Here is a 27,365-nt window from a genome sequence, read left to right as displayed (position 1 = left end):
TTCCTTTTTTTACATTTTATTTCACCATCCCATTGAATTGGATGGACAGCTTTGTGCATGGGGTTTTGGGTGGATGTGTGCATGTTTTTCCTTGTTTGTGATGTTTGGGTGATTGTGTGAGTTTTGCCTCTTGTGTCTCTCCAGGCTCCCCTTGATTGGTAATCAAATCAGCCATTGTGCGTGTATTTAGACCCTGTGTTCTGGTATGTCTGGTTGAGGAATTATTGCCTTGATTTAGTCATGTGCTATCCCTGTTAGGTTTGTTTCTTTTTTGGTTTTTACTAAGTCCTAAATTTCTATGGCTTTTTCTGTTAGTTTTTATTAATGTATTTAGTTTTGTGGTCCCACTTTGCTCCGTACCATAGGACGCAATATGGCAGTTTTATTGTTATCTTTTTGTATTTTATGTTTTGTGTTTACTTGCCGACACGGGCACAGTGTTTTGGTTGTACTTTGTTACATGCATATGTAGATATAGCAATCCCTTAGTTTTGTTTTTTTTCTGTCTGGTTGTGCCTTCTATTTTGGGTGTTTTTGTTGTTGTGGTGGTTTTATGTACTCGCGTTTTCTGGCATGCTCCCTTTGTTTAATACATTTTACAATACTTTTCCTACTTCTGAATCTGTGTTGAACCCACCTTCAACTGCTTGCCGTTTCATAACATTTAATCTGCGGGTCAATTCTTATTCCGACAGGTACCTGAGTTTGTTTTTTCTTTGTATAGTGAGAAGGATTTTTCTCATATCGGTGAAAATAAAAATGGAATCCCACAGCTTTGAGGGGCTTATTTAGCTCCTACTCTCTAAAAATCATCTGACCTACATGTTGGAGAAACAAGCTTTCACGCAAGTGACTAAGATCTGATATCTTAAATTTTAAATGATCAGGACTACTTGAGAAATGTGCGAGTATATTGTTGACTTGTTTTCTGACAAAGGGAATTTGACCTTTTCCTTCTCCCAGTGACTCCTCTGGTTCCTGGAAGGGATGCTGTGCCAGAAAAGATTGGGCAGACTCCAAAACTGAGTAGATGAACGGCCCCCGAGACTTGACATCCTCCATGAAAGCCTGGTTTGAAACAGAAGAGAGAGAAATGAGCATAAGTAAAAGAAGCAAATAAAAGCCCCAGTTTTGCAGGCAAATTGACAACCTCTGGCCAGACACCTGAACTATTCAGTTCCACAGCCAGTGTGCAGATTTGCAGAGCCTTTAGACAAACACGATGATAATCCTTTACAGTGAGGAACAAAAATCAAAGTGGGTTTGTCTTCCAATGATCTGTAATTCAAACAAGTTAATGTCAACCATCTGTAACAGTATTTACTCCCAAGCAGTCAATGATAGTGATGCATCGCCACCGGGAAACAGCTTCCTTAAGAGAAAAACAAGATATTTTACTATCCTTACAAGCACACCCGAATGCATCATTAAGCCAGCAAGTGGATTAAAGCACATACCCTTGGATATCTGGCAGGTACACAGCAGGGGATCATTTGGTATTGGGCCAAAACAAAGCATAGTGGTCACACTTTTGAGGTCTAAGGAACAACAATGTTGCATGCAATTTTGAGTTGGTTGTTGATTGATTGAACTGCAGAGATGAATTAGATGATTAGCTTGTACAACCCTTAGTTTAGAACTCATTCAAAGCTTTGCTGTCATTAATGACGCTAGGTAGCCAATCCATTTTGACTAAGAGGGCTGGCAAGGAAAGAATGATTTGAAAACCATAAACTAACATTTTTTAAATAGACTTTAGTCTATTATTGTGGGCCATAAATGGGTGTTTCTGGTTATATCAATTCAGATTTTAGTAATCTTCTTTTTAGTAAAATGTTATTCATTAATTAAAGCATTTCATTCATTCATTTTCAGGAACACCCTGAAGGTGGCCCGCCAATCACAGGGCACGAGGAGCCAGACAACCATTCACAATCACACTCCCAACTAAGGACAATTTAGAGTGTCCAATCAACCTACCAAGCATGTCTTTGGAATGTGGGAGGAAACCGTAGTACCCAAAGAAAAACACAGACAGCCCTGGGAAGAATGTGCAAACACCACACAGGTGGATCGACCTGGATTTGAACTCCGGGCCCCCCACTGTGAGGCCGACGCGCTAACCACTAAACCGACGGGATGCTGTCATTTATTAAAGCAATAGATTAAAAAAAAAAAAAGAAAGTGATAACGTATCACAGAAAGAAACATCTAATAGAATTGAGAGGGAGTTTAGGACATGCAGGTTTCAGAGTTAGTTGGAGCAGGTGGCGATTTTAGACAACATGTTTACTGTTAGGATTTTAGATTCAGCCACACCATACTAAAGGGTCACAGCCCTAGTTCCGGGGATGTTCCTGAGCTACTTTGGACTTCTCTGATAAAGGACATTTATATGAAAGTAATTATTAATATTGATGATTGTAGACTTTGTTTACTCGTTGGCGATGGTCTGACCTTAGTTCAATGCATCAGGCATTTTCAAACAACTTTGTTCACTTTAGATGTGAAATACTAAATGAGAAATCAACAGCAATTTTAGAGCAACACAAGTTACTTAATGGATGACAGGGTTCTACTGGCAGCTCCATATGGGATTAAATTGCAGTGTACTTGTGCTGGGTGCCCAGAGAGGAGCCAAGAAAGCAGTCACAGTCCTTTGGGGGAAAGTCGTAGGGCTGGACTGTTGGCTCAGAAGAGTCAATTAAATGGTAGAAAGGCTGTGCCACTGGAACTCAGCAGAGTGAAAAGAAATACAATTGAACCATCAGTGCCTGCCGTAGAGCCCTGATAAAAGCAAGCAGGTTCTCCATCTTAATAAATCAACTTATTCCACTTTGACTATATGGACATATTCATTTTAGAACGGCGAAGGGCACAAGTTGGAAATGTTAGCACCAAACCACTAAATCCACTAAATAGAAATGTTTTCGTTGAGATGTCTACTGCATTTAGAGAGAAAAAAAATGCTGAATTTCTATAAAATATTTATTCATTTATTTCCAACACGGCTTATCCTTATCGAGGCCGCAGGGTGCTGGAGCCCTTTGGGCAAAAGACAGCCTATACGGTAATACCTTGACATACGAATGCCCCTACATATGAAAAATATTCCGGACAAATGTTTGCCTTGGGATACAAAACAAATTTAAGATACGAACATACGAGATGGTTCCTGATGATGCCTCAAGGGTGGCCGAGTATGCAAGAGACTTCTTATAAGAACAGCATCACATGTCTTTTGCCCACATCGCCCTTGCATAAAGATATCTACAAGCACCAGGTTGTATTTTTTACTGACCGGCTCGATAATCTGCAAAAAAGCCAGTGGATTCTAATTTAAAAAAACGAAAAACTGGGATACACTCGGCTCTAAAGCATGGACAAGCCAGGAAGTGCCGACTCAAAAGCCGTGGTGGAATATATTAACATGTTTGCCTCGATTATCGCAAAAGAAGGTTTAAAGTTAAGATACGTACGATTAAAACTTTTAAAAAAATTAAATGTGTGTGTATATTAATCTTAAAGTTCATCTAAGTGTGCCTTTCGCCCTGAGTCAGCTGGTTTAGGCTCTAGCAAGCCCCACAACCCTTTCGAGGATGCACACTTAAGTCTAAAATTTTCCCTTAAACGGACAGGACGCCCAAGTAGTCGGTGCGCCTTATGTGTGCACTGAATTCCAAATTCTGTAACCCTGACCATTTGACTGTCTGGGTACATTTCCTGTCTACTTTTCTAAAAGGACTGACTTGAAAGGGGATGCAATCAAAGATCATGTACATGCATGCATATTAGCGTATGTTTCATGGTAGCAGAACGTTGCACCCATTGAGTACTTCAAGTATGGCCAATTCCTTCCTCCTAAATAATCGGTACTTTATTGGACTAATTATTTGATCTGTGCAACCCTTTCCTATAAGATTTTTTTCATATAGAAAATCTCTGACGGCATCAGTTAAGTTAATACTACAACTCTCCGTGCCTTGATTTCTCATCCAACCGACTGCCACACTAATTCCCTTTGACCAGTAATGATGTTGTGGATGAAGCGTTCCCATGCTGATCACACAGCATCTTCCACAGACACACACACAACCACGATGAAAGGATTACAATTACGGCCGGCAATTTACCAGCCAACTTGTGCACTTGAGTGATGAGTTTCAATATTGGCCAGAGCCCGACAAGCATGACAAGCAGTTTGGTGATGAGATTTTGCACAAACTAGCAAATAAGAGAAGCACACAGGAGCTCATGCCAAGGAAAATATGAAATAAACGCCTTAAAATTGAGAGCCGCTGCATTAGATAAGGTTCCCGGTGTAATATTGGAGTAATTATTTCTTTTTTTGGGAGATTCACCATCTTCATCCTCTCAGTTTTTTTGTCTGACCAGTCAGTATAAGTCAATCCATAGATTCCTAGAGCAGCAACCTTGTTAAAGCTTTAATACCGCCTAAATTTCATACTCAGCCGCCTCATCATCGCTTGCGGGAACATTCAGGGTCTTAAAATCAGATTAGGGTGAATTATGCATGCTGTCGAACATTTAGGAGGCAGGAAATGAAGTCATTTCAACATGTTGCTGGCATTACATTTACCCATCACTGGGCCTCATTCTCTGGGGTCTGTTGACAAAAAGAAAGATAGACTTTCTCTCGCTTCAAAGAGCCGCAAAATCCTCCTTTACACATAATCGGGGGGAAGAATAAAAAAAAAACGTAGCCCCAAATCCCCAGGTCACCTTCAAGGACACAGATCCAGTTAATACACTGCAAACTGCAACATAAAATGTACTTGGGATCAGTATTTCACATTTGTTTAAAAAAGAAAATTGAATATCCCATCAAAATGCAGGTATGCATAATACCGCTATGCTTTGTTATAGTTTCAGAACAACCAAGCGATATTATCAGGTTGCATTGGAAATGGAACGGAATAGAAAGTGACGAAACAATTTGAGCGATATAGTAAAACGTTTTTTAATATAATTATTATTTTTCTACACAGGTTAACCTTTTAAAAGTCACTCATTTACACAGGATTTGCAGCATTCAATTTAAATCAGCGGTAGCCATTGACTCGGTTACAAGTCCCATCCAATTTGACTGTAAGGGGCGCACAAATAAAAAGAAAAATCAAATTAGATTTATTTTTTGGGATTGCATTAAACAAAGATTCTTCCCACTGAGATGACATGAAGGTGTTATCTTAATCTCTTCTTTTCTCCGGCTACACAAGTTTCCTCCCTACATCCCAAAGACTATAGTCTAGGAGTATATAGTCCCAGGTGCCAAGTCCATATATGGACACCCTTATGCTTGAACATGGTGTTCATTATTGACAATCCACAGCAAGCGCAGAAGTCCAACAATAAAACACAGCCCAGGAGAACCATCCTTCCCAATCATGCCCATTCAGATCTCACTGTCATTTCCCAAGTGAGCATTGAAGTTCCCCAGCAGAACGAGGGAATCCTAAAAAGCACACCTTGCCTTGCAAGGACTCCAAAACTGGGTATTATGAGCTGTTCTTTTGCCCGTAAGCACAAACAACAGTCAAGTCTCGTCTCCCCACCCGAAGGCGTAGGGATTCTACCCTAGCATGGCGAACCCCAATGTACAGCAACCGATCCAGGGGGCAATAAGTATGCCCACATCTGCTTGTTGCCTCTCACCTGGGTTAATTCCAAAGTGGAAGAGTATCCAACCCTCTTCTTCGACCCTTCCCACAGATGGTGAGTCCATGCGAAGTAAATATCGTTGCATAAAACAGTTGACATTCATGATTTACTTTTGAATGCCCCTGAAAACGATGTAGCAGGCCAAAGCTGGCCCCCAGGCCTCCACAGTGACACCTGTGATGTACAAGAACTGTAAACCGGTCTGTAAAGTTTCTACATTAAAAACTTTTCACTGTCTTACCCTTCTTATCCTTATTCAAGAGAATTTTCTACTTTTTGCTCTCCCTCACAAATCTATCCATAAAATCCAACTGGTCCATAATTCAGCTGGTAGAACTCGTTTTTTCCATCATCTCTATTTTACAACACCTCAACTGGAAACTGGTTACTTTAAAAATAATGTATTTCTCAAAACCTTCCTGTCACTTGCAGGACTAGCCATAATATCACAAAGTGAAATAGTGAATGGATGGACTATAATTCGTCCTAGGAGTTTTATTTTAATGTTACTTTGAGGTATTTTTTTATTACTTTTTTGTCAAAGCTTATTACGGGAGTGTTTATAAAGTCACATTTAAGAAAAACAAAATGATGATGAACATGATTTTTGAGGTGAGAATCCTTTGGAGATATCCAAAAGTTTTTGATCCAATAGATGCATTTTCACTAGGGTGTCTTATCTCATTTTGAAATTAACTCAATTGCCTATTATTAACAACAATAGACAACCAATTCTGTGTATACTCATTTCTAAATGCCATTGACAGTACAACAGATCCAATCCACTTTGACTGGGAGTGAATGATGATCACTGCCAGGCTCTTTCAGTCGAAATAGATTTGGAATCGAGCGCATAATGGCAACAAATGAGGTAAATTTTTCCAACATGCCAGAAAAACAACAACATTTTGAGAACATCACTTGTGCAACATTTGTTTATTCCTTCATCTCGCATACCACGCATCCTTGTAAGGATAGCGACGATTGATGGATCTACCCCAGCCGACTTCGTCCGAAAGGGAGACCACACCCTAGACTGGTCGCCAGACACATGGAGACAGGCGACTATTCGCAGTCATAATCATACCATCAAAGCATGCATGCCCGCATCGAAGTTCGGCGAGTGAGCCACTACACTATCAGGCATTGACTTAAAACGATATTTTCATTTTCAAAATAGTCACGTTTCAAAAATATATTTGTGTTGATCTAAAAACTAAACTGTATCTGCCACATCTTGCTTCAACTTCACAGAGGATAATGAAAAAACTACCTGATTTGGCATCTATAGCCTAATTTGCGTTATTTGTGAGAAAAAAGGTGAATGTTTGTCAGGCCTTCTCTAATTTGCCGCCCGCAATTGAAGTAAAATAACCTGTCAAATAACTGCTTGAAATCGGAAAGTCATAAGTCACTGGTGTCTCAAAAGACTACTTATATGAACAAAATTAACGTTCTAAAGATAAAAAAACTGATTTATGTTTCTTCACATTGTCGGGAAAGGACATTTTGTCAAATGTCTGCCCACAATTCAGTTTAACCTGTGATGTACTTTGCGATTTTATGAAAAACGCTTTACGATAAAAATGTAATGGAGTGCTAATCTTGGCATTTATGTGAATTCAAAAGCAAAGATGTCCTTGCAACATGCAATATCTTTTAATATTATCAAGCTGTAAAAATGTCCTGCTGACCGCTGGACAATAAAAATATTCCAATCATATGATAACACAAGCTGCGAACTTCCTTCATCTTCAAAACTCCAAATAACGACAATGCCACCACCCTTGAAACAGCTCGACAAAAACATGAAACAGATTTTTTTTTCTCCAACTGGAACCAATTTACCATCCAGAACGTAGATATAAAAAGCAGAGCAATCACACGCATCACACACATCATAGCAGATGACCCTGGGAACACCCTCAATCCATTTTCACACTAAGGAAACAGATAGCAAGCTTAAAAGTGGAAAAAGGCGCTCGGCATGACTTGTCCCCGCTGCTGCACTTCCATTAAGCCGTGACCCCTACTGAATACATCTCTCGTATTTAAGTGTAAATCTATAACACTGGGGTTATGAAACACCCTTTAGGATTCGACACATTGTTTGGAAAGGTATTATGCTGCGTTCAGGAGGGCTGCATTTTTTGTTTGTTTGTTACGAGATGGGTTCCTGCACAAAGTCAATATAAAAGTGTGTGGTAGGGTAGTCAACAAAGAAAGAAAGGAAAAATACAATGAGAATAGTCAAAATAACGGGATCAAAGTCACATTATTACAAGAATGATGTCATACACAGTAAAGAGAGAAAGTATAATATTATGAGATTATTATTTGTTTTAATATTACAGGATTAAAATGATAATTTACTAGATTAAAGTTCCTTTTTTTTCTTGAACCGGAAGTTCAGTATCAACAATAATAAGGGGAATAAAATTCATAAAATGGGCAGAATAAAGTAGTTATTTGATTCAGTTTTCCATTGGTTTTGGCCCAAAAAATGAGAAACCTAATGACTTTAATCTTGTAGTACTACGACTTTTAATTTTTTAATATTACGTATTAATATTACGATGTAATATTAAGAGATTGAAGCAATATTAACAAAAAGAACTATTTGGGGCGTCGTATTGGCACATTGAAATAATATGAGGTAGTAAAATTATATATTTTTTGGTAAGTGAACTAGAACTTTTTGCGATTATACAAGACTTAAATTTCCCCACAGAATTTGGTGACAGGATTACGGCACGTGAAACGGCTGGTCTGAATGCAGGTTTAGGATGGCGCATTACCTGGTGGAACTCCCTTTGGTGTTGCACGGCGCCCACATCTCCGCCGATGGGCATCTGCTCCGAGAGTTCTTCGTCCTTCGCCGTCAGCCATTCAATGATCTCCTGGAGAGAGATCTGAAGCTTTCCGCTGTTATCGGAGATGGCTTCGATACGTACCCTGAAAACCGACACACACAAAGAAACATGAATTGCTAGGGAATGGTTCTGTCATATTTAGTTGTTTTTTTTTCCCATGTGTCCTTTGGATTGGCCATTGAGTTCACCTGGTTTCCCGCCCTTGGTGTATCTCCTGCTTCCTGCCTCTATATGACCCAGGTGTTTCTGATTGTCTCGTCAATCCAAGGGGTGTCTATTTAAAACGTATGTATTTGTTGATGGATCGTCTCTTGTTCATCTATGTTTCCCAGTTCACTTCCAATGCTAATTTAAAATTTTGATCAATCATCCGAAATATTTAAATCTTCCACTTGCACATCCGGTTTGTTCTATTTTTTAAATATTGACTGATGCTCAAAAACAAAGAATTACAAAGATTAAAGCGACAGATGTTGATGTTTCATTTGTGTCATTGTGAACAGAAATAACAATGAAAGTGCTTCTTCTCGTTTCCTATAAATGTTTCAAACAAAAAGAGTTCAAATACAACCACAGAAAACTTCATTTTGAGATACAACAAAAGAATTTGTAATCTTATTGGCTCCAACATAATATGAAAACGATAGAATCAAGCTAACCACATTGTAGTGCAGATAATTCATTAATTAATAAGTAATTCATTATCTGAGCTGACACATTGTTATTGTTGCCAGCGAAACACAAAACAGATAACAGCACTTTTTTAATGATTATCTTTAATTACACTCTAGTAAAGCAGTATAGAAAATGGATGGATATTTAATTACCAACGACCAGCATGTTGTGCCACTGAGGAAAGTGTCACCGCAGCTGGCTTTAAAGGGACATTAAACAAACCAGGCTTTCAAACACAAGCCAGATTACAGCAATCTGTCATCATCATTATTATTATTATTGCATTTCACATACCATAATACGCAAGGAATGAGTCAGAAAATAACGAGTGAAATCATTAGCATTGGGAAAATATTTCAATATCTTCCCAGATGTCCGACACATACGGGTGGCACGACATATTTGTCACCAGACCCCAGAAAGAAGTCCAGAGAGCCGTCACCACTCCCCCATACACGTGCACCATTAGCACTCATACATCATCAGGTTCACTTCGGTTCATATTAGCGAGTGAAGAAATGGAAGTGTAAGGCAATTTTCTGTAAACTGAATTTGGCACAGACAGGAGCAAACACAAGAGCTGTGGAATTACATCAGAGATGCCAGCTGGAGGGAGGGAGCTACATGCATGGAGAGTGGCAAAGTGTGAAAAGATTAGAATTAATTGATTAGGTAATAATTAGGTATGCAGCGAACAAGATAATACGTTTGAGTGACAGTGGCAGGGAGATACTGTATTTACTTAAAAATACGCACTTGGCTAATGAGGTTAGAGTTGAACTATATTGTATAATGAAATGTTGTCAGTAAACATCAAAACACTTTTCAGTTGAATTATGTAAAGGCTTTCCATAAATTAACAGTTTCACTGCCAAAAAGTCATGCACATCCAATTTTTGTGAAATGGGAGGGTTTGGCAGCAAATGATGATGCCTGTGTGTCATTGTAAACAATCCATTTTAACTCTGGTGTCAGCGAATGATAAAGAGATTACAGTATATTTACTGGTTTCACAGCCAAAAAAAACATATTAATGTATATATGTAATAGTAATAAATACAGTCGTATCTCTACTACTTACGAATGCCCCTATGTACGGTTTTCAGGTTACGAAACCCTTTGATATGCAAATGAGCGTCCCAACAAACGAAAGCAAGATCCAAGTTACGAAATGGATTGGCTGCGGTTGGCTGGCCACCAATTCAGGGTGTGCCCTGCCTCTGGCTCCAGCACCCACCGCGGCCCCCCGTGTGGATAGAGTGGTTAAAAAATTGAATGAAAACAAAGCTACGACTGTACATTTAAAAACAATAATATATCCTTTTTTCCCAATTTGCATTTTATTGGACTGAATACCTTTGTTGTTTGTTAAAACTATATCAAGACAGTCTTTTGCAAAACTTTACATTTATTGTTAATGGTATTGTTAACAATTGGCTTAGAAACCATTAAACATTTCTGTTATCTTAAGAGATTGGCCGTCATTGACATAGACATCCATTTGAACTTCCAGTTCAATTGATTGCATGTCCGCTAGTGAAAAACTAATTTATATTCGCAGCAAGAGTGAGAAAAGCCTAATGTTTGGAACTCTATTAACTTCATTGGCACAAAAAGTAAACATTATACCCAAAAACATAGCGGGTCTCCCTTTTCTGGGAACTCCACTGGTTATGTTAGATCAACTGCTTTGTGGCACGATGTGTTTTACATTTGATCAGTTGCTGAAGTGCTAAAATACTCAGTCAACATTCCAAATAATACTTTTTGGCACTCCTAACGCACACGAGAAAATATAGGTGTTCAACTTGCGTCTGTGAATCGCAATCATACACAAGAAGAATGTTCTTGGAGAGCTGTGTTTGAGTCACGTCATCAATCAGTAGTCAACACTGGCATGAAATGCTTCAACCCTCACAAGCTAATGGAAAACACACACTTGCACACACCTTTAATGGCATATTTGTCCATCACTGTGCTTTCATTCTACCTTTGCAGTGAGTGAGACAAATAAAGCACTCAGTCTGGGCTGTAAGGCAATACATATCACAGGCGGCCTCCTGGACTGAATTTGTTAGTCACTAGTCAGGGATGTGAATGGCCAAATTTAAGCCCCCCATGATATAATGTCAATTTGACTATATGACAAAGTCAAGAATGTATTCAAATGTCTTGAGATATTCTGTACACATTTAACAATCACATACTGTTACGTCTTCGGCAAGACGTCATGGCGAGGTAATGTGGAATTAGGACCCAATCGCAGGGAAGAAGGCGAGGACGAGGGAGGTGGTGCTCACACCAAAACTTCAATGACAGGATATTAGAAAATAACAAAGACTTAGAAATCAAATCACAAAACCAAACCTGACCAGGGGAGTTACGGGAAAGCGAGGAACGAGGCACATAGAATATGGATCGAGGTAACGAGGTAAAGTGGCGAGGACGAACGAAAGCAGACGATCCAACGAATGACCTAACAATAAGTGTTGTTAAAATGGACTGTCCAATTCAAGGAAGCTTCTACCAATGACTAGGTCTCAAGTCATATGTTTACACCATTAGATTGCCCATCCATGCTACCACATGAATTGTTTCAATCTTAAAATTGAGACTAACAACACCTTGATGACAAACGAATTCCATGAGTTCACATTGACGAGCCTGCAATTAAAGATTTATTAGCAATTAAACATGCTGTCTTCCCATTACAGTGGTAATAGGTAGAACAAATATTTAAAAATAACCAGTAAATGACATTTTTTTGTATTTAAGTGAGTCCTGCTAGTAACTCTTCAAATAATTCTTTGTTTACAAATACTACTCATTGCCCTAATACTTTCATTAGTTCCTAACGACAAGTAGTCCCACTCAGCAGACATTTTTGTGGTTTAGTGCGTTGATTTACAGCAGCAAATGAAACACACAAGGCTTCTAGGTTGTATCCAAGCTGATGAACTAATCTAATACTGTCCGATACTCCAAAAATAGCTGTAATGGGCGCTAATACAGAGTATCAGATCATGACATCAGTACACAGTAATGCCTCACTAGTGCAAAATAGTCTTGCCATAGAAGTCACTAATTAGTAGGATTTTAAAACAAGAACATTTTCTCTGATTCTAATCTCATCTCATTTTCTGAACCGCTTTATCCTCATCAGACTTGTGGGGGTGCTGGAGGCAATCCCGGCCGTCTCTGACCCAGAGGCGGGGTCACCCTGAATTGGTGGCCAGCCCATCACAGGGCACAATGAGACGGACAACCATGTACACTCACATCCATACTTAGCGGCAATTTGGTGTCCAATCAGACTACAATGTATGTTTTTTGGATGTGGGAGGAAACCGGAATATCCGGAGAAAACCCACGCAGGCCCGACTCCACACCGGACTTGAATCCAGGACCCCAGAGCTGCGAGGCCGACGCGCTAACCACTCGCTCCATCGGGTTTCCTCTCTGATTCTTGGAAGTGTCAAAACAACATTGGCTGCCATTAATGGCAATAGACATCCAATCTTTTTGGAATGGGAAGGTTCACAGCAACCATTTTCTCCTGCTGTCACCCAATTCGAAAGTATTAAATGTCTCTCATGTTGAAACCTTGCTTTAAAAGGTTCTTAGACCACACTGCTGATTGGATTGTCTTGCTGTTAATGTCATTTTCAAGTCAATATTCAGATGTGGTGTTTGATAAAGGAAAAAACACATCAAAAAGCCACTTGCTTTCATTGACTGTTGACAAAGCAGCATTAGGGCTAGCAGACCATTCATTGGAGTACTGATTAAAAAAAATAAAAATAAAAATCACACTGATGTTTTCTCTTCAGAACACAGCTGCCGCAACATGATTCGCCCCTTCAAGTAGATACACGTCCCCTGGAGCTAGCGAGGATTGAAAAGGCCCTAAAATGATGGGAAATAAAATCAGCAGATGGCCAGAGAGCCGCTATAAATGAGCGACAATGCTCTGTTTGTGTGTTGAATGATAATCACATTGGAACCCTTGCAATAACCTATTCAGGTTATTTACTCTGTCGCTTTGTTATAGACAAGAACAATCAGGAATGGCATTCAGGAAGGTGCAGATCTCCACCGAGACGCAATATGCAGAATGAACATTGTTTATTTTTGTAGAAAGCGTGTCTCTGAATTTTGTATCTGGGGAAGAGACATGGCCAGAGTCTGAGATTATTAAGAAAATTGGATGCCATTGACAGCACGAGACGTTTAAACAATTTGGCGTCTAGTAGTAACAAACAAATTTATATTCACTGCTCCATGTTTTCTTCCGGTTTTACAGTTTGAGTGTGTTTCCTTGTGTGTCCTGCCCACGTCATTGGAAATGAATTTCCTTCCCTTGTGTGACTCAGATGTTTGTTATTGTTATCAACCTGTCCGTGTATTTAAACCCCGTGTTTGTGTGTGTCGGCAAGTGAGTAGTTTTCTGTCTTTGGTTCAATTACCTGTTGGTCTGTGTACTTCCTGTTCAGTTTGGTATATTGTTCATTTTTTATGTTTGTAAGTGTATTTCTGTTGTTGATTGTTAATTAAAACTTTTAGTTTGTGCAACAGCACTTCCCTTTTGTTGTCTGTTTCCTGCGCCTAAGGTCCTAATCTACAGCTAGTTCAATGATGTATGAAATGTAATATATAATGAAAATAGCCGCATGATTGGACATCTAGCATGGTGAATTGACAACACAAAGTCCATTTAACATACCGTATTTTCACGACTATAAGGCGCACTTAAAAGTCTTAAATGTTCTCCAAAATAGACAGTGCGCCTTATAATCCAGTGCGCTTTATATATGGAAAAAACTGAAAACCAAAAACGAAAAACCACCACTTTCTGATATTAAAAAACACAAATGCCTGAACTGAAACAATACTGTTAAATATGCAGATGCCATCTTAGTTTACAAAATCTTCCATCAAATAGCTCCTCCCCCACTGCAAGATTTGATACAAAAAAATCCAAAACATCAACAATGGCTGGCTCTAAAGGTGACTGTGCAGTGAGTGCTTTATACATGGATGTCAATAGCAATTACCATATTTTCACAACTATAATCCACACTTAAGAGTCTTAAATGTTCTCCAAAGTAGACAGTGCGCCTTATAATACAGTGCGCCTTATATATAGAAAAAATGTCATTCATTGAGGGTGCACCTTATAATGCGGTGCGCCTTATAGTCGTGAAAATACGGTACTTCAAAATTGTTAGCTAATTTTCTATTATTTTCAGCTACTTGAAGTCAGACCAGCAAGAAAGAAATGAACAAACGGCAACAATATGACACTGAGCACTATCCAGTGCTACTCTCACTAAGCACATGGCAACGCTAACAACATCTTAGACAGTAATCACAAGGGAAGGTGTGATGGGATCAGTCCAATATTGCTATAATATTGTCAGAATGAATGATCCCAGACCTTCTCATTTCCAGGATTAGAAGCGTGCAAGGGATCCAGCAGAGATAAGCCAGCCTTGGTGCATCAGTTGCAAGCTGCGGGGGAGAATTCTTATCATTTCTTGCTGTACATGTCAAAGATGTTATGACTTGGTAGACCCTTGGATGTAGTTTGACACAGCCGCACCCACATTTTTCATGACATTAACAGTCTAAAAGTAAATAGCGTTGTCAAATAGAAAATTACCCAATGGGTCGGGGAGATGCCGGTTGCCATCATTAATTAATACTTATACGAAAGAAGCAAGGGTTCAGGCTGCTTTGGAAAAGTTTACTGCTGTGTTGCCTTGGGGCCAAAGGAGGCTTTGAACACAGTATTTTGCATTCTACTCTTTCTTTCTTCTTTCCTATTCATGCTGTATTTCATTTTTAACACAATAGTTGGTGGAAAAATGACAAAAAGTGCATAAGGAGTTAGACAGGCTAACTCAGAAGTGTGCAAACTACGGCCCGCGGGCCACATATGGCCCAGTTGGCTTTTTAATCCGGCCCGCCAACGTTATCCAAATGATGTTTTTTTTTCCAAGATGGCGCCGTCATGCGGAAGCCAGTGGCAGTAGCTTTCAGTCCACTCTCATTTGTTTTTCGTGTTTTACAGCCCCTCTATCTTTTTTTAAATGACATTTTAATATTTCTTCATACATTCCTTTTTACTTTACTTTGTACTTTATACTTTTTACTTTAATGATGAGTGATGAGTATATTAATACTTTAGTGCTTTTTGTCTGTTTAAGTTTCATATGTACTGTTAACGGATGCACTTTTTTATTTCTATCTAATCTTGTGCTGACCCGGCCCATCTGTCAAATTTTTAAAGTCAATGTGGCCCCCAGCCGGAAAAGTTTGCCCACCCCTGGGCTAACTTATGTTAACAAGGCAGCACATTATTAGTTACAAGGTCATTGAAATGGGACGGACATAGAAAAACCTTGAGAGGAGTCATCACCAATGCATTTGTTCAGATTTAGAACAAAGTTTTCCCCTTAACTTGATGCTAATAAACAATGGACACCATTCATGCACTAAAATACCTGTCAACCTCAGCCAATTGCTCCATTGCCCCACACTATGTACACTTGCTTACGCTGCTCCCCTTGTACCTTCAACCGGCCCTGGTAAACTAGCAATAAATAGAGAACGGCCACGTCAAGCTTGTGTGAGTTTGACTGCTTTGTGGGCCTCCACCCATGACGGTATTATCAATAGAATTGTACTGTAACAATGTGTGATTTTTGCAGCAGGTTTCTTCCAGTCAGACCGAGTTTTCTGTGTCATCATGTGTCACACACCTGTCGTTGGTCCACTGATGTAATGCACTCAAACCTAGTGAAATGCTTCTCACATTCAAGTGGCTTCTGTAAGTACACTTTCCAAAAGCAATATTGTCTTGATGCAAGAAATGAAATATTATAATTGAATTGCTGATTGGATACATTAGCCACATCCCTATTACATTTTGAAATTATTACACGGAATTTGCGGTCACATACTTGTCAACTTATACGTTTTCCGCAATTTATAATTTTTTTCATCATTTCAAAAATTGTATACGTCGAATAACAAGTTCTGTACGCAAAAAAAATGTTTTAAAAAGTACTTTTTTGGTAAAACCAATCTCGTCTTCCTCTTTTCGGCTCTAATCTGATCCAATCTAATCTTCGATATTTTGACATAGAATATGAAACCCGATTATGTCTGCAAGGATGGAAGCTGGTCTTGGAAATAGTATTTTGTCGAGAGTCAAGAGTGTAACTGATGTCTGGCCTCGAGCATCTTTTTCCCTGTAAGGTGCGGGAAATCCATTTGCTGAGTGACAACAACAATACTCACTAAGGGTATTTTCTGTTTTCTGCCTTCATGGGTGAAATAGTCAATAGCCAAAGGGAATCCACAATCAGAAATTTACATTGACTGACGAAGGCTGAAATTGATGGCAAGAGCTTAATGAGAAATTTCAAATATAAAAATAAGCAAATGAAATGCAAAGATAAATTGGTAATCATAGCCTGTGTGATTCATATTAATAAATGCCACACATGCTGTTTGTCATAAGTCAACCTTGCCAACCTAGAACAACTTCACGGCAATCAATTTTAGAGGAAAATAATGCCAATGAAAGAAAACGCGCTGCAAAGAGGATTTCTCTGCAATTACAAGGTTGTTTTTTTTCTACTCGTACAAACCAAATGTTCTCTCATAATGAGAATGACTCAGTGTCATAAACTATCTTTTTGCCTTATTCATACAATTATGAATACATATATTACACAGCAATGTAATGCAATACTTTTACTATACCAATAATTAGGAAAGTGACTATTTTTGTCAATAGGAAATGAAACATATCCCATAGAGTGCATTTTGGGTCAGATAGACCGCATTTTTTAACTTTTTGCATATAAGCATGAATTACTATATGATCCGAATTTCATCATCTATGGACTGCAGGTCAAAATTATATGGGTCGTGCGAGTGGTTAGCGCGTCAGCCGGCCACCGATTCAGGGTGTCCGCCGCCTATGGCCCAGAGTCAGCTGGGATATGCTCCAGCACCCCCTGCAACCCTAATGGGGATGAAGCGGCTCAGAAAATGAGATGACATCAGAGATGAGAGTTCAAAATTGTTATTAACTCCACTACTGGGTGAAATATACTGAAGGCAAGATTATTTAGGGGCTTACATGTCAAGAAACTTGCGAGATTTGTTTGCAATATTCATTCATTCATTTTCCAATGGCATGCCAATCGCAGCGCACAAGAAGATGGCAACCATTCACGCTCACGCTCATACTTAGAGGCAATTTTGATTGGTCGACCAGCCTACCATGCAGATGTTTGGAATGTGGGAGAATACTGGAGAACCCACGCAAACCCCACACAGTGGGGACCGACCTGGGATTTAAACCAGGACACCAGAACTGTGAGGCCGATACGCTAATCACATGCTCACCAGACCGACCGGTTTGCAATATCTATGGGAAAAACTGCTTTACATTTTGGGGTAATGAGGTTTAAGGGCAGAGGTCATAAAAGTAATTTGGCGATTAAACGATAGCGGATTAGCCTACATAAATAAAGGTTATATGATGAGAAGAGAATATAATCAAAGGTCAGCCAGAGCAGAAATATGGTGATGGCGGTGCAAGTTATGAATTAGTTTAGTTTAATGAGTGCCCTGTAATAGATTAGTTAATTTGCAAAAAAAGGCATACATATAAAAGAAAGACAAATAAGTGTGCATAAGTTTTGCAGTCATTGTTCTCTATACAGTATGTGAAGCCTGGTAACTTGTATTTATTGTTATTTTTTTGCCGCTAATCTTGAACCAGGAGAAACACAAACATCTGAAAGTGGATCTCTTTATCCAGCAGACAAAAAAATAGGCACTTGCCCAGAGATGACGCTGGAAAAATGGGCCAAAAAAAACCCCAAAGGGCTTTTTCGTTTTCTTTTTTCTTTTTTTTTTCTTGAACTGAGCCATGACCAGAGGATAAAAGGAAGGAAGGAACCGATAATACCGTATGACTGTATTAGTGAATAAATAAAAGAAGACTGCGTAGTTGACCAAAACAGACAATGACGAAAAGTGGGCCTGAAGTGTCGCCGCGTTCCACAGACGGACACGTGGTGTGGGTGGTTGGCTGTCTTCCGCAATCTGAGCCATGCGTGAAGATTCATTCCTCTCATGCGCATGGCCGCCCACGCCCTAACTGAGTGGGCATTCCCTGCGGTGGTCATGTGACACCAAAAGGCACGCATGTCAACGTGGCCATAATTGGAATCCAGTGGAAGATATAGTGGAAGATAAGAGATCGGAAATGATTATTTTGGCATAAGTGTAGCACATGAAATGATCTAAAGCATGACGTTGCTGTTTAATAACTAGAGCTATTTTGCTTCACAGAATAGGATGAGATTAAAGATGTTACGCCATGTTTTGTTGTGCCTTTTTTTCTTGAAAAGTCTGTCTTGAAAATGGCTTTGCCAGCAAATCTGCCACCAAATCCATTTGTTTTCCTCCATTGGCCATTGTGGGTTGAGTTTTCTCACTCCGGCTTTGGCCCGACTACTCTATCACTAGCCAATCATAGTTGGTGAAAACGATGACGTTTTCCTACGACTGCGGGAAGGCAATGACGTAGCCCTACGCCTGCGAGAAGGCCTGGTGTCACCAAATCAAATTCTGATTGGTTAAACAACAGTCTTATCGACACTTATTTATTGCAGCAAAACCTGCAGAACTGATTGTGAAGGCCTTGAGGCAGATTTCTGACCCTGGCAACAAATAATGGCTGAAATGTGATTGGTCAAATGCTTCAATATGAAAACACACATCTGGAAGCAGTGCAACCAGTGGGAAAAGCAATAAAAGGAAGCTCACAGACAATTTGGAAGAAGAGTATTGATGAACAAAATATAATATATGATTCAGATATTTCTTAGGCCAGCAGGGAAGGCCTTGATTTTTTTGTCATGCGGTTGCCTGAGTAAATTGATTATTGTTATTGTTTTTAATTTGTATGGATATCTTTTGGCAATTCCTCATGATATATATATCAATCATCACATTGACAAGCTCAGGTGAAAGGACCCACAAATAGGAATAGCTACAGCTGTTTACATTTTTTATCAGATGTTAACACTGTATTAAAAATAAATACAACATTGCAATACACGAGAGAGCTGTCAGTTAGTTGTGAGCTGCTTTTGTGTGCATGTGTGTCATTTCATGACTTGTTTGCACATAAAATAAAAAACATCAAAAATGCAATCACACGGGCAACCTTTTGTTATCAACTGAAACTCCAATTAGCTGAGACACACTGTGTCACGCTGATAAGTTCCATGCCAAGCATAAATATTTCATATCTCCTTCCTTCATTGTTATCTTCAGGTGCCAAATTTCCACCTCTTGCTCCCCTGCTAAAAGGCAACAAAAGCAGGTGTTTTCCCATTTCATAATGGAAGATATTTTTGCTGCAGGTTTTTCACTTTTGACCAAAAATATTGATGCACCATTACCATTCATTCATACATTTTCTATACAACTACTCCTCATTAGGGTTCGCAGGGGGTGCAGAAGAGACACCCTGAATCAAACATCGGAGCCCCCCAAGGGATTGAACTTTAGTTCTCAGAACTGTGAAGCAAATGTGCTAACCACCACACAAAAAGTAGAACAATGTAGTGGGTTATGATTTATGATTTCATGTTCTTCCAAGAAGAGGAATTAAATAAAGTGAACGCTACTTTTTACTTGTGCATGGCTTACAGATTAATGGCAATTACATTCATTTCAATGGTGAAAAAATGCGATAAAAATGTTCAGTTGTTAACACTTCAGTTGCTTTTTTTTTAACTTGAGAGAATTAAATTTGTGTCTACTTGATGAATCCCTCTATTTGTATTCAATGTTTATCAGTTTGGGAGAAACCAAATATTCAGGAATTTTTCAATTGGATTTGCAGAATCAAATTTCACAACATGTGTAAAAACATTGCATCACAACGTTATATATATCTCTTCCTCTTTGGCTTATTACTCTGTCCACTTACTTAGGTCTCTCCTACATCCCTCTCTGTGATGATTTAGAAGCATCTGCCTTTCCCCCTGCCTCACTATCAACTAGCTGTGTCTTCATCTCTACCGTCCTCTCTCTATCTCCCACTCTGTGATCTAATTACATGGAAGCTCCAGGGTAAAATGTCTTAACCAATTTCACAACTGTCCTACCCCCACCATCTTCCCTATTCCACATTAGACGTACCAGGGTCAAGTAAGCCATTAAGTGGGAAGTGGGGGGCCTACTGTCTGAGCAGGATCCCAGGAGTGAAGTAGGAAGGTCGGAAATGGCGCGCCATAGCCTAGACGTTCTCCAGTCAGGCATTAGAGTGAAACGTGAGCAGTGTCTAATAGGTTGGCAAACATGAAGACAATGGAGGCCGCATTAGTTTTCTATCAATGATGAATAAGCAACTCAGCAGGGAGTTACTTTAAAACACACACGCGCATGCTGATCATTAAATTCAAGTCCACCCTGGGAACCACCATAGACTGGACTAGGCGATTTTATAGGGCACAATTGTAGAAAGAGTACGTATTCTGCTGGATGTAGTATAGTTGGGCAGATAGGGAACAGTACCTAAAAAAAGAGCTTAGTGTTGATAATGTCTCATCTCATATCACCCTTCTCAACCACACCTGAATCAAATGATCAACTCATCAGCAAGCTGTCTAGAAGCTCCGTACCGATCCCGATTATTGGATTCAGATTCTTGGTGGAGGGAGATATGGAAAACAGACTGGATAGGGGCTGTAGAGGAGCCCTACCCTAGACTGATTGCCACCCAGTTGCAGGCCCACACCAATACAAATAATCAACACAGAAATATATATAGTATATACATATAAGCATATATGATTTTACAGCCCCAAAAAACATTAATTCCTTTTTAAAATCTTTAAATCATATGTTTATCATTAAAAAAAATAAAGATAGTAAATACACCTAAAATATATTTAATATCTCCATTTAAAAAATGGGGAAAAAAGAAAATTGAAAAAAATAAGCTTTATGTATTCATTTTAATGAATAAAAAAACGTTTTTATTAAAAAAAAAAATATATATATGGAAATATTTTCCTATTAAAAATTTAGTTTTCAATTCCCCCCCCCCCCCCCCCCAAAAAAAAGCAAGCAAATATATAAATATTCTTGATTATGATTTACATTCACAAGCCAGATCTGGCCCCCTGGCCACAAGTTTGACACTTTTGACTTGGTGCCTTCTCAATTTAACTCATGTCTTGTCACTAACCCTGATTAATGCCCGATCTATTTGAACTAGGAGTTAGCAGCTCATATAATAGATTGAATTGGATTTGCAAAACATGCCTTTCATCAGCGACTGCCCACATCTCATGCACGCTCTCTTACCGGATACTGTGTGACTTGCGTTTGATCTCGTTCCAGCACAGGTTCATGTCCTCGGCCTGGTGCGGGCTGCTCCCCCTCAGCCTCCTGCACTCGGCCCCGTCCTCCTGGGCCTCAGCATCCACGGCGGACTGGCAAGGCACACAGTGGCATGCCGGCCACGAGGGCCGCCCCGGAGCTTATGATGTAAAGCCATATGGAGAAGAACCAAAAGGTGTGTGGGGGGGGGGGGGACAAGAGTCAAGACTGTTAGAGATATAAATACAACTGTGTATTTGAGTCTATTGTGAACACGCTACAACTTGAATCAAAAAGACGTTTTCACTTCTAAAAAATGAAGTGTGGAGTTCCACAATTTTAATGGGTGTCTCCTGTGGATGACACGATGCAAGTCGAAGTAAGCTCTCTGTTGTTGACAGCAGCGTAACTCGAGTGCAGCTGTTATCTCACAGTATTATTAATATTCCATTCCAATGTTTTCGGGCATACGTGATGGCATTGGTTAGTGGTGAAAAGGCATGAGGATGATGATGGTAGTTAATGTTTATTTGTATAAACATGAACAGTTACACATCTTCTAAACAAAGAAAACATTCCTTTATTCGTTTTTCGTTCCGTTTGTCCTGGGGTGCTGGAGCCTATCTCAGCCAACTTTGAGCGGTAGAAGGGAGCACCCTGAATTTGTTGTCACCAATTTTGACACAGACAACCATTCCCGCTCACATTAATACCTAATCTAAAGTGTCCAATTAGCCTACCATGCATGTCTTTGGAATGTGGGAAGAAATCTGAGTACCTGGAGAAAACCCACGCAGGCCCAGGAAGAACATGCAAACTCCACAAAGGTGGACTGACCTGGATTTGAACCCAGGAACCCAGTGATTGGCACATAGGCCTTAAGGTTCTGGTCGAGGATTAGGGGTTAGGATAGGACCCAGGTCTGTCCTCACTGTGTTGGCATGTTCTACAGGTCCTGCAGCTTCCTCCCACATCCCAAAAATATGCAGGGTAGGCACTTTGGACACTCTAAATTGCCCGTCGGTATTATTGTGATCATGAATGGTTGTCCATCTACTAGCGGCCTGTTGTTACCAATTCAGGGTGTTCCCCACCTGGTACTGTAGTTTGCTGGGATAGGTCCAGCACCCCTGGCGTCACTTGTGAGAATAAGTAAGCGGTTCTGAAAAATGAACGGATGAATCAATTCGACAGTGGGCTGAACTTGACAGAACAACGGCTTTTCTGTTCTTATTTCCAGTTTTGCCTGGTGACAGGTTGCAATGAATCAACTACTGCATGTCAAAATTGCTTGTCAGGCCTTTTTCAAATTGGGAGTCAAAATCAGATTTATAACCCATCCAGTGTTAAACTGGATGGATCTTTTGTGGTCAGTCACCAAGTACAGAAATACGATTTTTTTGTGAGGCAGATTGAAACCACATACAGGAGGTAAATTCCTATCCAATAGGGCCAAGCTGGATCTCAGTCTGAACAGGTAAATTGGATTTTGACTGTTATGGTAGGCTAGATGACGCCTTCGTTGCCAAGCGGAACTGTCAGATAGGTCGATAATGAGGCCCAAAGCATTTACATCAGTTGAGAACAGATTTACTCAAATGACTTTTCTAATGTTAATAAGCTACGCAAAGGGTTCTTCATTGCGAGCAAATATATAATAATGTAAGACTAATGAGCTAAGTAAAGCCAAGTGTTCCTAATTGCGAGCAAATATATAATAATGTAAGATTAATAAACCTAACAACATTCCATCTCCTCGTCACTCAATGTAAGACCCTGACTAATGTTAGCCAACGTAATGTTAACCAAAGAACATCTTTTTTAATGTCTGTGGCTTCAAAAGCCTGTTAACATAAAAATAGATTGTGGTTTTAGGTTTTAAATTGAGTCCGACAAATAGTGTGGTTGCTTTCACATACTATCCGAACCCCACCACAGTTTTTTTCCAACCAAACCAAGACCAACTCTGATACGGGATCTCAGCTTGCAATTCTGGCCTGTACCAAACATTCGCTGTTTTTTTTTTTTTTTTATATTCACACCACGCCAAAAGGTACCCAGACATTTTCAGCTTGGTCTGGACCAAACAAGGCAGAAGTGAATATGCCTTGAACTGTCAATGGATGGCTTTTTTTGGGGGTGGGCAGTTGCAGGTCTAGTAATTATGACACTGCAAATTAAATCATTTGATGTCTTTCTTGAGTATAAGCTTTTTAGATCTTTCTTTACTCTTCTTTACTTCTTGACTCTAGCTGCCATTGTCAGCAAAAAGCATAATTTGCAACATCTTATAAGTGGGAATATATCTTTTTCACAGTCTTCACACATTTTTAAAAGTGAGAGGTCATTGGTGGATAAACTTGAAGAGGTGCAATCATAATGATGGAAGTGATAGAAAGGAACCACACGTAGGTTCTCACATAATTACAGATGGTCTTGAGGGTCTTCAAAGACATTTCAGAAAGAAAGTTTCATCTTTTTATCTAAATCTTACTTTCCTAGTTCATCTTTAACTATAAATAATAAGGCTAATAATAATAATGTCTTGATCTTTGAATAAGTGGCTTTTACTGGGGTAGAGGAATAACCACGGACAGAAACTAAAAAAAATAAGGAAGTGCCTAAATTCAGGGTTTTCTAGAGTCCATGTTGTAAAATTACAGGATTCAAATCATAAAATTACCAGACTATAGTCGATTTGTTGCTTCTTTTTAATGTAATGCAAATCAGAACTAGTTTGGTTTCACATTTTGGCGACGTAGAATCTGTTTTGGAAAAGAGACATTAGGTGAATCAGAGGGTATTGATGTAACATGGATTTTAGCTGTAAATATCTAGAAAAAAATGTGTCTACTCATCGATCTATGTCAAAAAATATTTCCAATAATGCATTCGGCTATGGAAGCCTGTTCTGTGCAAAAGATAGCATGATTTCAGCTTTGGTCTATAGCATGGCTAGGGAACCTATGGTTCGGCAGCCATATATGGCTCTCTGCTAAACTTTGAGGTAAAATATGACAACCGCTGTCGGGAAAGCTTAGTCCTGAATGCATTAGTAGGAGCGTTAAGTGAGCATTGTGGCACCGACCTCTAGTGCGGCTTTAAACATTTTTTTTCCATTAGATTCTTTCCCATTGATTACCATTGATTAGCAACAGCGTGACAATGTTATCTCAGAAAATGTTTGTACATTAAAAGTGATGACATTACTACAAATTACATTTTCTCAAGGAATAACATTTGAAAATATGAATTGTTTATGGGACTATACCACCGTGTCGTCGCTTTTACACATAAAGCGAACCGCTCACTTCCAAGCCAACCGAGACAGCCTCTGAAGCAAGGTATTGGTCGACCTGGATCGGCACCAGAGTTTGTTGTATTCTACACACATCAGGAAAAAAAGATGTGGACCGTGAACTTTTTAGATTTGGTTCACACCTCTGGAGGCAAGTGCAAATACACGAAAGAAAAATGATCTTAGGAGACCAGATTCGTATTGAGTTACCACTAGATATGTACTGTGTTCCCACTGTTAAATTATTATCTGCTTAAAATTGGGCTAGGTAGTTACTTCTTGCCTCAGCTTGCATTTAGGTCTTCTGCCCAAATTGCATTCATTAAACATGCGGTGCTAACGGTACATTTTACTCCCAGAGAGTGTTGTAAACTATTCATCCGCGGTGACAGATGGCGCGATAGTACTGAAATGGAACTAATTCCACACAGTAACACACATTTTTCTGTCTGCCAACGACACTTTCTAATGATTTTACACCCGCAGTTAAAATAGTTCACAAAAGTGATCACAAAAAAGAAAAAAAACGGAAAGAAGTGGCAGCTCAAAGACGAATCTTCTCGCCAGGAAATATCGCCGTTTGCCAAACAGCTGGTGAAACCAGCAACCAGTCCTGGGCATCTCCAAAAGTCCACTTACGACCACAATAAGGACAAAAATCGCTTTAGGAAGTGAACCTGAACCATTGCTGTCCTCCCCCTCCCCGTTGTCCTCCATCGTAACAGTTATTCATCACGCCACCAGTGTTTTGCCCTACCACCGCATATTTTATTACCCTTCGTACTCGATTATCTTTTCCATGTGACAATAATTTGCCCTGGGGCTTGCACGCCGTCCTCACACTAATTTATATTCCCAAGGTGCCATTGCTGTTCTTTGTCCCGTAAAGACTGATTGGAAACGAGAAGTTGGTCGCGTATGCGTACTGCCTGTGTGTCTATGTATATATATGAATGTGTATATGTGTGTGTATGTAAGTAATAATAACTACTTTACTGCTAATAAAACCATGGGCAATTTAAACAACATGAAGGTAATAAAATGTAACCCTGTGGTACTCCCGGAGCCTCCTCTATGTATGTTGATACTATTATTTTTTTCTGAGCTCATATGCGTGACAATCATTTGACCCGAGTGAACATGCAGTGCACACGCAAATATTTTTTGGGGTAAGGGCATGTACAGTTTGAATAACAGCATTTTAGGAAATTGACCGCATGATTTGAATGCAAAAAAAGTATTAATTGGACTTGCAAAGCAAGATTTTTTTTTTTTAAGAGCGAGTGAAAAGTACGGGTAAAGGTTTAAGATAGGGCTTAAACGAATTATTAATTATTGCAATAGTTAATTACAATGAATAAACTAATGATCAGGTATGTTATGTCAAGTTGTCTACTTATTTTTTATTCTCTTATTTATAAAAAATAATAAATAAATAAATGACTCGAAATGTATTTGTTTAAAACATGTTTACAAATAAACAAAAATAAACTAAATTTCTAATTTGCTGATTTAATATTAAAAGGCGGAAAAAAGAGGATTTTGACCATTTCATGTCAACAAAGTCAACAAACAATTAAGTGGTTAACATTTTTTTTGTAAAATTAATTTGATCATTGATTAGTTGCCACTTGGAAGCTTCTTTCCGTTTTTTTCATCACTTTTGTGGACTATTTTAATTGTGGGTGTAAAATCATTAGAAAGTGTCGTTGGCAGACAGAAAAATGTGTGTTACTGTGTGGAATTAACATGGCAACCCAAGTATATTAAATAGCAAGTCCTTTTCTCACTTGCTGTGAGAATATGAATTCTATAAATTGATCTACCTGCTTGCTATAAATGTGTTGTTGTTTTTTTTTCACGGCAATATAGATTTTTTTCCATTGCATTAAGACTTTTCCTGTTTGATGACTTTGCTGGATTGACCAGAATTTATCAGAGCGACAACATAAAAGAACCATGAATTATAACGATTCCTATGAGTATTAAAGTTGAGAAAAATATTACACTTGTCAAGTGTTTGAACTAAATCATAAAATAATACAATTTCCCAAGCCCCTAGTTGAAAAAAACTTCAACAAAAATGTTTTAGTCTAATAGAGTGAAATACTACATATACACTGTGAAGTGGAAAGTGGAGCAATATGACACTAAAGAGGATTTAAAACATATCTGTCTATAAATTAAGAAGATTATTTCATCACTAAAGTGTTATAATGACATCAAAAGGAATTTCAAGGATTAGCAGAAACATAAAACTACAATAACGGCGACTATTATGAAAACAAACCCGAAACATAGAAGTCAACACTTGTTTCAACACCAAATTAAGTATTAATAATTGAAATAAATATAATACATAAAGACATCAAGCCCCAACTTCTTGACAATGGTGATTAAAAAAGCGCCCT

General features: G+C 39.0%; 1 protein-coding gene across 1 annotated transcript in view; it reads right to left on the bottom strand.

The window, feature by feature from the left end:
* drp2 (dystrophin related protein 2) overlaps nucleotides 1-27,365 on the bottom strand; it is a 118,049-nt gene that overhangs the window by 34,964 nt on the left and 55,720 nt on the right. Inside the window, exons 3-5 of the mRNA XM_077733012.1 lie at nucleotides 21,642-21,816; nucleotides 8,481-8,637; nucleotides 948-1,068 (exon numbers count right to left, since the gene is read on the bottom strand). Coding sequence (XP_077589138.1) covers nucleotides 948-1,068; nucleotides 8,481-8,637; nucleotides 21,642-21,688 — 325 coding nt within the window. The 5' untranslated portion in view covers nucleotides 21,689-21,816. The remainder of the gene's footprint in view (nucleotides 1-947; nucleotides 1,069-8,480; nucleotides 8,638-21,641; nucleotides 21,817-27,365) is intronic.

The sequence above is a fragment of the Stigmatopora nigra genome, chromosome 14 (genome assembly GCF_051989575.1).
Source record: "Stigmatopora nigra isolate UIUO_SnigA chromosome 14, RoL_Snig_1.1, whole genome shotgun sequence".
Classification (NCBI taxonomy): Eukaryota; Metazoa; Chordata; class Actinopteri; order Syngnathiformes; family Syngnathidae; genus Stigmatopora; species Stigmatopora nigra.
This window is presented reverse-complemented; position numbering and strand designations above follow the sequence as displayed.